General features: G+C 38.7%; 1 protein-coding gene across 2 annotated transcripts in view; it reads left to right on the top strand.

Moving 5' to 3' along the window:
- Positions 1 to 12,275, top strand: part of RUNDC3B (RUN domain containing 3B) — a 192,181-nt gene that overhangs the window by 146,909 nt on the left and 32,997 nt on the right. The window contains exon 9 of one of the 2 annotated variants that reach the window (XM_075315612.1): positions 4,099 to 4,245. The exons of the other annotated variant lie outside the window; for it this stretch is intronic. Within the exon in view, the coding sequence (XP_075171727.1) occupies positions 4,099 to 4,245 (147 nt within the window). The remainder of the gene's footprint in view (positions 1 to 4,098; positions 4,246 to 12,275) is intronic. 2 annotated transcript variants of the gene reach the window in all.

Raw genomic sequence — 12,275 nt, 5'->3', positions numbered from 1 at the left:
GTCGCCGGGCAGGTAAGTATGTGTGACGGGTCTGGGCGATGTTGTGCGGTACAGGCAGCGATTTGCCCGTGGCGCGCAACAGATGGGGGCGGGTACCCACGCTAGCGATATCGGGACCGATATCGCAGTGTGTAAAGCCCGCTTTAGGCTATAGAAGGTAAATGGTGCAAATATTTTTATTGCAAACATTATTTTTAGCAACAAATACGTGAATCTCAGAAAAAAGAAATACTACAAAGAATTATGTGAATCCGTGTAGGATACAGTTAATAATCTCACTGATAACATGATGAAATGAGCGTTTATTAAAACTCACTGTAATCTTTATACTGGATCTTATCTGAGGTCTCACATTGGAGATATTTTCTTATTTTCATATATATTTTTTCTGAAAACTTTAGAAAGCAATTTCCATGGGACCTAAATGCCCGAAACCGCACGCAGTGATCAAATGAGCAATTCCATGGAAACAACCAGATCTAACAGATAATGGGCTGTAATATAGATTTATCATCAGGGCAGCCTGGCGGGAATCCTATGATGTAGACGACTCCTTCCAATACATCCTATCGGCGTATTTGAGGCAACGGAGCCTGTAGTAGTGAGCACCAAGTAGGGCTCTCTGCTCTGGAGTATCACCAAACATTTCACAGGTTCTCAGGTTGACTAAGAAATAGAGATAAAGTGGTCTCCAGGTGTCAAGGGAGGAATTTGGGTGAAGACTGCTAATGGAGTCTCCGTTTGGGATATCCAGGGACGGCGCCGTATTAGCTGTATACCAGTGTCGATATATCCATGTATCAGACAATGAACACACAGACATGCTCTCCTTGAGCCAGCGTCATCAACTAACTCGTGTATTCCAACACACCCAATTATACAATCTGCATTTCTAACCTTGAAGCTAGAACAAGGGAGTAGGAGTATTCAACTCCTTATTTTCTCCCAACATATCTTTGTTTGTTAAAACATTCTTTCTGTGTAAACATTACTGATAAGACTTTTACTCATCATTAGGAAACTTCCCTGTTCACTCATTCTTGGTAACCCTTTCATGACTATACAGCTTTTATAGATTTGTGCAATTTTTACATAGACAGATAATTATGCAACTACATCTACATTTTGATTCTTTACATACACAGATATTCTTATTACGTTTAAACAAACAAACTACAGCTCAGGCGACCTCCACACAGGGACTTAAAGAATTTGTCTATTTTTTTGGGACAATATTTTTTATACAAATGCATGTTGTGGGGGCTAAAACATCATTGTGGCAATATATTTTAGGTAAAAATGTTGCCTCGTTTGGGTTTTACAGGCTCTATAATACCCATGCAAATGTGGTCAGTTAAGAGGAGTTCAGAAAAGAGTGCTCAGAGACCGCTCACTGAATAATTCTCAGTTAACTCCTTCTGCTCCTATCAGTTGACAGTGCAAGGCCGAGACGATGGAAGGCAAACTGTACAAAATGTTTAATATAATCCAATTGCAGTAATGATTTTTAGCCCTAAATACACATAAATGGGTATTCCCATCTCCTACTAAATATTGGGCCAGGATCTTGGAGCTGGGAATACCCCTTTAATGGATGCCACCTTTTAGGAATTCAGAACTCCTTTTGCAACACGTTTTAATGGTTTCAGTGCAGTAATCAATTTTCCAAATAGTCTTTCTAATTAATTTTCTTTTCTTTCTATGTGTTGCCGTGGTTACAGACTACAAACAAACCTTGTGTAGTCAGAGAACTTTTTACCTGTCCTTTTTTTCTTGTGAAAACATATTAATAAAAATGTCAATTTACAAATGATTTAAAAAGAGTTTGACGCTTTTGCGCAATCCCTACGTTTTCGACGAGTTCCTTAATAAACTTTGCAGACTTTTTTTTTTAATATTTTGTACTTAAAGGGGTATTCCTATCTCTAAAATCCTATCCCAATATATAGTAGGTGTAAAAATAAAAATAGTAGAAAATACATCCCATTAGAAATGTGGTATAGTTCTGCTTCACTATGTCTCGAGTCTTAACTCATGTGCAGGGTATTGCAGGACTTTAGGTATCCATGGTTATGACCACCAGCAAGTAACTAACTAACTGTGACTACATGCATGGACATAACCAAGGGTACCTACGGTCCTGCAATGCCCTGCACCTGAGGTAAGAGACATAACTATATCAGGACATTGCAGGACCTTAGGTATCCATAGTTAAGACCACGCATATAGTCATTGTAAGCTAGTTAGTTGCTAGTGGTCATAACCATGGATACCTAAGGTCCTGCAATGCCCTGCACATGAGGTAAGAGACATAACTAACTAACTGTGATTACATGTGTGGACATAACCAAGGATACCTAAGGTCCTGCAATGCCCTGCACCTGAGGTAAGAGACATAACTATATCAGGACATTGCAGGACTTTAGGTATCCATGATTTAGACCACACATATAGTCACAGTAAGCTAGTTAGTTGCTGGTGGTCATAACCATAGATACCCAAGGTCCTGCAATGCCCTGCACATGAGGTAAGAAACATGGCTAATCAGGAGAACTATACTACATTTCTAATTGGAGGTATTCAATATTTTTTTTATTATTATTATTAATTATTATTATTATATTACACCTACTACATATTGGGATAGGATCTTGGAGATGGGAACACGTCTTTAAGTACAAAAGAAAAAAAGTCTGCAAAGTATACTAAGGGACTTGTTGAAAAAGTAGGGATTGCCCAAAAGCGGAGAACTGTTTTTAAATCGTTATTTGTAAGTTGACATTTTTAATCAATATGTTTTCACAAGAAATTTACAATGGCAAGAAAAAGACACGTAAAAGTGAGAATAGCTGCAGGATCTGACTACACAGGGTTTGTTTGTAGTCTGTAACCACGGCAACACATAGATCTGCAAAGAAAAATAATAATAATAAAGACTATTTGGAAAATGTATTTTTTTTTTCTTTAAACACACTGGAACCATTAAAAAGTGTTGCAAAAGGGGTTCTGAGTTCCCAACGGTGACATCCATTGAAGGGGCATTCCCATCTCCCAAGATCCTATCCCAATATGTAGTAGGTGTAATAATATTATTGTTATTATTATTAATAAATAATAATAATAATAATAATAATATTAGCAAATACCTCCAATTAGAAATGTAGTATAGTTCTCCTGATCTAGCCATGTCTCTTACCTCATGTGCAGGGCATTGCAGCTTAGGTATTCATGGTTATGTCCACTCATATATTGACAGATAGTTGATCGTGGTGGTAACCATGGATACGTAAGCTATTGTATTGCCCTGCACATGAGGTAAGAGCCATGGCTATATCAGGACATTTCTAATTGAAAGTATTTGCTATTATTATTATTATTATTATTATATTATTATTAATAATAATATTATCAAATACCTCCAATTAGAAATGTAGTATAGTTCTCCTGATCTAGCCATGTCTCTTACCTCATGTGCAGGGCATTGCAGCTTAGGTATTCATGGTTATGTCCACTCATATATTGACAGATAGTTGATCGTGGTGGTAACCATGGATACGTAAGCTATTGTATTGCCCTGCACATGAGGTAAGTGCCATGGCTATATCAGGACATTTCTAATTGGAAGTATTTGCTAATAATATTATTAATTATTATTATTTATTATTACACCTACTGCATATTGAGATATGATCTTGGAGATGGGAGTAACCGTTTAATATCATCCATTACCAGACCCAAAAAAAGGGGTTGCGGGGTTTTCACAAATCCTGTATATTTTGCATTGTCTTGTCTGGAAATCTTACTTTGGGATATATATTATATCTATTGTATGGGAAATCTGGGTGACAGGTTACCAGATTGAGGGAATGGGAGGTTCTCTTTAAAAAAAAAAAAAAAAAAAATGGAAATCTTAGGCATATGACAATATCGCCCATCCTGAGGATCTGCTCCTTCTAGCAGAGCACAATTAGGCCTGCCGTGATATCCCAGCCATTCTTCATCTTCATCCCCCTTGTGAGCCTCCATCCTGCCTCCATTCGTTGTTTGGCCTCTATTGTGATAGAAAAATGAAGGAGTTCCCTGTCTGTATCTTCACAGGACTGTACTAAAGAATAATGACTTAAGATCGAGGCAGGAGTTAACCACACACCTCACCAATCAGTGGCCTTCCCCAGGAGCTCTGGATGTTAAAGCCGTGGCCCTGGAGACATTGCTCTACCAAAAGCACAATGAGCGGTGGGACGAGTAAGTGGAATATGTCATTGTTGTCAAAGCCGTTCCTGCAGGAGACCCTCGAAGTAAATACCCGGCGCTCCACGCACAGCCAACTATGGCCACCTCCTCGGACCGCGCCGAACATGTGAAGACACCAACTTCTGAGGCCTACCACATAACACATATAGTGGGGCTAATTGATAATAATCTGGGATCCTCTGATACTACATTAGTTAGATTGTGTGCCAAAAATAAAAGAGCGCTCCGCATAACACTGATACAACGGGGCAGTTACTAAAACGGTATGATTTCGAGTGAAACCTAGACTGGAGAGACTATAAGTGTGCCACATGTATTACATTGTCGCATGGATATATGGTCCATCTTTAAACACTTGGGGTCATTTATTTATTTTGGGGAGTCACTTTTCTTTTGTCGTCTTTTGTCAAAATTGTGAATTTAGCACAAAATAAAAAATGTTCTTTATTTTTGTCTTTTATCTTTTGTTTGCACCTTTCTAGAGCAAAATGTTGAATGTTCAGCTAAAATAGTGCACATGTATACACACAGACAGAGACACACACACACACACACACATACACCAGATCAAAATTAGAGAACACACAATTTCCTAAATATTGCGGTCATTGTGTCGTCCTATGTGATTATATCCTAACATGAGGAAACTCGCAGTCTTTTCCGCTTCTTTCCTAGATTGATTTTATTGTAAGGCACATAATAAAAATGTAAATGAGATAAATAAAAAAAGAACACAGATCAGAATTAGAGACCACTTTCAGAGCCCTGCAAGTTATTGGTGTTAATCTGGCACCTGGGCTAATTTCCTTAATTATCTGACAAACCCTGGCAGCCTAACTTTCCAGTTTGCACTGACTTTGCAAAATTGGTGTGCCATTCCAAAGTGACTGAAACCCTCCAGCAGCAGGTTGTCCAGATGAAGGCCAAAGGGGTGACCCTATCAGACATAGGGAGAGTAGTTGGTTGTTCCAAGTCTGTGATTTCAAGAATATTGCATCTTTACAACATCACAAACTCTTTCAAGTCCCCCAAGAAGGCTGGTCGCCCTCGAAAGACAAATGCAAGAGAGGACAGGATAATGCAGGGAATCTCCATGGGTAATCGTTTCAACACTGCAGCTGGAATTGCTAGGGAGTTCAGCACTGAACAGGGTAATGATCTGTCTTGTCATACAGTGTCATGACGTTTAAGAGTATTTGGACTGAAAGCATGAGGAGCATGTTGTGTGGACAGAGGAGAAGTGTCCACAGCTCATTTTAGTGATGAAAGCAAGTTTAATTTATTTGGATCTGATGGGAAACAATATGTTAATCGACAAACTGAGGAAAGACTGAACCCGAAGTGTGTTAAGAAGTCAGTGGAAGGCGGTGGAGGAAGTGTCATGGTTGGGGAATGTTTTCTGCAGCAGGAGTTGGACCTCTCATACAGCTACATGGCACAGTGAATGCAAGTGTGGATCAGAACCTTCTTCATTAACACGTGGTTCCTTATTTGTGTTCATCACTCAATCAGCAGCAATTTTCATGCAGGACAATGCTCCCTGTCACACAGCAAAACTGGGAAAGCAGTTCTTTGAAACAGAAAACACAAAGTATGAACTGTCCAGAGTCCTGATCTAAACCCAATAGAAAACCTCTGGAAAATCCTGAAAAAGTTATGGCCAAAAAACCCACAACAGTCAAAGAACTGTGAAAGAGACTGGAAGAAGAGTGGACCAAAATCCCCCCAGAGCAGTGTGAGAGACTAGTGATGTCCTGTGGCCGCAGATGTGCTGAAGTCCTTCACAGCGACGGTCGGTACACGTCCTACTGATTGGTGACTATTGTTACCTGCAGAACATTTACTTATCATTTTCTGTGCTACGGTCATTGCTGTTCTCTAATTATCATCATCACATTTTCGTGGTCAAAATAAAGGTTTTATGTTGATAAACTTTGGATCTTTGCATGGTGCACCCCTTACAAAAAACCTTCAAATGTTCATCAATGTAGATTACATTATTTCTGAAAAAAGCAACTGATCATACTTGTTCTCTAATATTAATCTCTAGTGTATCTTCCTTTGCTGTATATACATATTTCAGATGAAGATAAGAAAAAAACCCAATTCCAATATATTTTATATGAGGAAACGTATTTCCAGGAGGTTGAAAAAAAAATAAAATTGTTGTTAAAGTTTAAAGGGAACCTGTCACCAGATTTTGCAAATCTAAGCTGCGGCAACCACCAGTGAGCTCTTATATACAGCATTCTAGAATCTAATATATAAAGGTGAGTGTATGAATGTATATATGTGTGTATGTTCGCTAAAGGAATCCACACCGTCGCATGTACAATCACGAAATTTTGCACAGACACCCCATTTGGCTCAGGGAATGTCATGGACTATGTTTTGAGGGGAAATTTTAACCACACTTTACAGTTTTTCCTTAAAAAACCTGCCTCCATTAAAGTCAATGGAGCTGGGAGCCACAGTGCAGCCAGAACTTCACAAGAATGCGTGGCCTGGGCTCTTATATATAGTACAGTATTCTAGAATGCTGTATATAAGAGCTCAGTGGTGGTGGCCGCAGCTTATAGTCGCTAAATCTGGTGACAGGTTCTCTTTTAATAGGAATATATAATAAGATTTAAATCATTTTTAATGGATTTGTTTTTTTCATTGTCCACAATAAAAAAAAATGTATATCTAGTGATGAACCATACAATAAAGATGACTGGCTGCAGTGCTCAATTGATGATCCTCACTGGTAGAAGTGAGGAGACCTGCAGGAAAAACAGGCAGGGGTCTGAAAAATGAGTATCTATTCTTCTTTTTTTTTCTTTTTCTTTAACTCTCTTGCCCCCAATGGCCCATCATTATTAAAATACATGGATAACTATTTCATAAAATTATCACTTTTTATTATTTATTTTTAATAATCTTATCTCCAAAGAAGCACTGATAACCAAAATAAAAACAACAAAAAAATGTTAGATCCATTATCAGACAGAACTCCCAGCATCCAAATGTTCCTTTAAGGAAAATGGAGGAGACAAAAAGGGTATAGTTTAAAAAAAAAAAAAAAAAAGTGTGCGCCACTGTCGTACTTTTTTTTTTTTTTTTTTAATTTTTTTTTGCACCATTTTAGTGTGAAAAAATGCTTTATTTTACTATTCAGCAAAATAAATTACATTTTTAATTCACAGACTTTTATTCCATTTTTTGACCTGCTTGGCTTATTTTTTTGTTTTTTTTGTTGTTTTTTTTAAATTAAATCGATTTGTTTCAGTGTTTTTGCGACATGTAAACAAATAAGTTGGAAAATGAACAGAACATTCTAAAGGAAACATTCCGGGAAGAGAAGTCTGTAGAGTGCAGTGGAAGTCATGTATCAGACTTCACCAATGTCCTCTTTATTCTATACTGGTTGTATTACACGGTGTTGCGCAGGATAGTAACTAACTATTCTTAACTATAACAAAATAAAATGTGTTAACAAAAAATTATTTTGCACATAAAAATCACAAACTAAACAGACAGAAATTGTATTGTTAAAACTAAAAAAAGTAAAGTAGTAAGAGGCATTTCACATCAGATATTTAACAGCTCAGATATGCAACACAAATAAACTAAATGATTACCAAAGTAGTGTGAAGAATATTCAGCCAATATGTTGCCTCATAAAACCCCACACAATTAGTATATAGGTGAGGTCATGTGACTTACATCAGCCTCTACAACAGCGTTGGCTAAGCGTCACCACCGAAATCATATATTACCTCACACATGAGCTGTACTGTAGTAACAATGCCCTTTGTTTCTTACAGAGCTCCTTGCCCTCTATCAAAATAGAAGCAGAGCTGTGATTGGTTGCTATAGGCGTCCTGATAACTATCCAGGGTAACTGTCAAAACAGCCAATATACGTATTACCTCAATCATCCAAACAGTTTGTGTGTGTGTCTATTCGTTTTGTGTGTGTGTCTTTTGGTTTGCGTGTGTCTTTTGGTGTGTGTCTCTTTGTGTGTGTCTTTCTGTGTGTTTTTTGGTGAGTCTTTCTGTGTGTCTCTTTGTTTGTGTGTGTCTTTCGGTGTGTATCACTTTCCGTGTGTGTGTCTTTCTGTCTGTGTCTGTTTCTGTGTGTATTTTTGTGTGTCTCGGTGTGTCTCTGTGTGTGTGTGTGTTTGTGTCTTTGTGTGTCTGTCTTTCTGTGTTTCTTTCTGTGTGTGTCTTTCGGTGTGTCTTTCTGTGTGTATCACTTTCCGAGTGTGTGTCTTTCTGTTTGTGTGTGTCTCTTTCTGTGTGTATCTTTTGGTGTGTGTGTGTGTGTGTGTGTGTGTGTGTCTTTCTGTGTGTCTGTCTTTCTATGTTTCTTTCTGTGTGTGTTTTTTGGTGAGTCTTTCTGTGTGTGTCTCTTTCTGTGTGTATCTTTTGGTATGTGTCTTTGTGTGTGTGTGTGTGTGTGTGTGTGTGTGTGTGTGTGTGTCTGTCTTTCTATGTTTCTTTCTGTGTGTGTTTTTTGGTGAGTCTTTCTGTGTGTGTGTCTTTTTTTGTGTATCACGTTCCGAGTGTGTGTCTTTCTGTTTGTGTGTGTCTCTTTCTGTGTGTATCTTTCGGTGTCTGTCTTTTGGTGTGTCTCTCTTTCTCTGTCCATAATAGGAGTGTACAATAACAAACTCATTCCCAGCTCCATGGACTTTAATGGAGGCAGTTTTTTTGGCAAATAACTGTAAAGTATGGGGTTACATTTTCCACTCAAAACATAGTCTACGACGTTCCCTGAGTCAAATGAGGTGTCTTTGCAAAGTTTTGTGATTGTAAATGCGACTGTGCGAATTCCATTAGCAAACACAGATCACAGATAGATGCATGCATGCATACACACACACACACACATACACACACACACTTATATATACATACATACCCACTGCTGTATATATTAGATCAGTGGATGGAGTTCCCCTTTAACTGATTCGCCCCTTATGATTACACGTGATTGAAACAAATGTTTTGAGAACCCCTTTAAACAGTGTCTAAGAGTGTAAACCCGTTATCATCCAGGAGACTATTACAGGTCCATGTACGATGGGCGCTAAGTGCACAATCACTGGCGTTTTGTGAAAGCCTCAATAAACCGTCAGCCATCACTGTTAGGATTGAGATGTTTGCGGGGATGGAACACGAAAGATGTGATTTTCTAGAACATCATAATGGCTAAAATGACATGTGCTCCTCCAGGGAGAGAGGCGGAAAATGCTTAAATTAGTAGTTATTAAACAGCTTTGCTGCCCACACACGCTGACAGCTGGTGCTCCGCTCCTCAGTGCGGCGGTGGGATTTTCAACCTAAGGCACTGTCATCTGTTTACCTAAAGGAAAGATGAATAGACTCACCTTTATATGTTGTGTGCACAGTGATCATATGCGATTCATATGTGTCATCATCCGTTAGCTCCCCGGTTGTACCCTCCAATCTCTGGGTGTGGATTAGTCTCATCATCATTTAGACCGGATAATTCTTGGCGTTTCTGTTTTTTTTTTTTCTATTTTTTGTGTTCTTGTTTTTGCATCACATTTTCTTTCCAGTACAAAGCCAAAAATCAATGCATTTAAAACGTCATCAGAAAAGTACCTATTGTTGAAATCCCTTTTTTTTTTTTTTTTTTCGTACAATTTATTTTTTAGGATAATTTTTTTTTCTTTTCATATCACTTTTTTTGCACAAAAAAAACATACAATTTTCACTCTGACCAGCTAGACTGACAGCCTGCTTTTCACATGAACATTAGCAGCAATAGGCTGACTCAGACCATACCTGTTTGTATGGAAGTGTTATTGCTAATAAGGGCAAATGGCTACTGTGCATGGTGAATCGTGTTATCTGCTGTATATAGAGGTGTTATCAGTCATTGTACAGGAGGAGAAGGTGAGCTGTGACATCACCTATTGTGAATGGAGAATCCTGTATTATCTACTGTATATAGGGATGTTATCAGTCATTGTAAAGGAGGAGGTGAGCTGTTTCCTCACCTATTGTGAATGGTCGATCGTGTGTTATCTACTGTATATAGAGGGGTTATCAGTCATTGTACAGGAGGGGGGAAAATGTGAGCTTTGACATCACCTATTGTGAATGATGGATCCTGTCTTAACCCCTCTATATACAGTAGATATCATTCATTGTACAGGAGGAGGTAAGCTGAGACATCACCTATTGTGAATGATGGGTTCTCTATTATCTACTGTATATAGAGGTGTTATCAGTCATTGTACAGGAGGAGAAGGTGAGCTGTGACATCACCTATTGTGAATGGACAATCCTGTATTATCTACTGTATATAGGGATGTTATCAGTCATTGTAAAGGAGGAGGTGAGCTGTTTCCTCACCTATTGTGAATGGTCGATCGTGTGTTATCTACTGTATATAGAGGGGTTATCAGTCATTGTACAGGAGGGGGGAAAATGTGAGCTTTGACATCACCTATTGTGAATGATGGATCCTGTCTTAACCCCTCTATATACAGTAGATATCATTCATTGTACAGGAGGAGGTAAGCTGAGACATCACCTATTGTGAATGATGGGTTCTCTATTATCTACTGTATATAGAGGTGTTATCAGTCATTGTACAGGAGGAGAAGGTGAGCTGTGACATCACCTATTGTGAATGGACAATCCTGTATTATCTACTGTATATAGGGATGTTATCAGTCATTGTAAAGGAGGAGGTGAGCTGTTTCCTCACCTATTGTGAATGGTCGATCGTGTGTTATCTACTGTATATAGAGGGGTTATCAGTCATTGTACAGGAGGGGGGAAAATGTGAGCTTTGACATCACCTATTGTGAATGATGGATCCTGTCTTAACCCCTCTATATACAGTAGATATCATTCATTGTACAGGAGGAGGTAAGCTGAGACATCACCTATTGTGAATGATGGGTTCTCTATTATCTACTGTATATAGAGGTGTTATCAGTCATTGTACAGGAGGAGAAGGTGAGCTGTGACATCACCTATTGTGAATGGACAATCCTGTATTATCTACTGTATATAGGGATGTTATCAGTCATTGTAAAGGAGGAGGTGAGCTGTTTCCTCACCTATTGTGAATGGTCGATCGTGTGTTATCTACTGTATATAGAGGGGTTATCAGTCATTGTACAGGAGGGGGGAAAATGTGAGCTGTGACATCACCTATTGTGAATGATGGATCCTGTCTTAACCCCTCTATATACAGTAGATATTCATTGTACAGGAGGAGGTAAGCTGAGACATCACCTATTGTGAATAATGGGTTCTCTATTATCTACTGTATATAGAGGTGTTATCAATCATTGTACAGGAGGAGGAGGTGGTGAGCTGTGGCATCATTTATTGTGAATGTGCGTCTTGCGTTATCTACTGTATATAGAGGTGTTATCAGTCATTGCACAGGAGGAGGAGGTGAGCTATGAAATATATTGTGCATGGTGGGTCCTATGTAATATCTACTCTGTATAGAAGTGTTCTCTGTGAGAAGACTGCTGAAAAGTCACCTGTACAGAACAGGGAGTATGAAACTAATATCTTCCCTCTGTAATCAATCCGAAATGCAGCACACAGCGTTCATCCATCTAGTACACTGATGCTTCCACTCTGTGCCAGTCATTGCACTGGTTACCAATCTGCTACAGAGTTCAATATAAAACTTATCACTCACCTACAAAGCTCTCCAGTTTCGCACCACCCTACATCTTCATTTTCATCTCTGCCTACCACCCTGCCCTTGCTCTCAGTTCTGCTAACGATATAAGACTAAGATCCTGTATAATCCAAACCTCACTCTATCGTCTCTAAGACTTCTATCGTACTGCACGAGGTATATTGAATGCTCTACCCCAGACAATACGGTTATTTCCCAGTATGCACAGTTTCAAACATGCTCTAAATCCATATTTATATTTCTTTAGACTGGCCTATCACCTCACTAGTATAACTATCTCTTGTTCTCCCAATATGGTTTCTTCTATTACATATTTTCACACCTCTCAATAG

Source organism: Anomaloglossus baeobatrachus, chromosome 6 (assembly GCF_048569485.1).
Source record: "Anomaloglossus baeobatrachus isolate aAnoBae1 chromosome 6, aAnoBae1.hap1, whole genome shotgun sequence".
NCBI classification, from domain to species: Eukaryota; Metazoa; Chordata; class Amphibia; order Anura; family Aromobatidae; genus Anomaloglossus; species Anomaloglossus baeobatrachus.
Note: the sequence above shows the minus strand (reverse complement) of the source record. Positions and strands in the feature narration are given on the sequence as shown.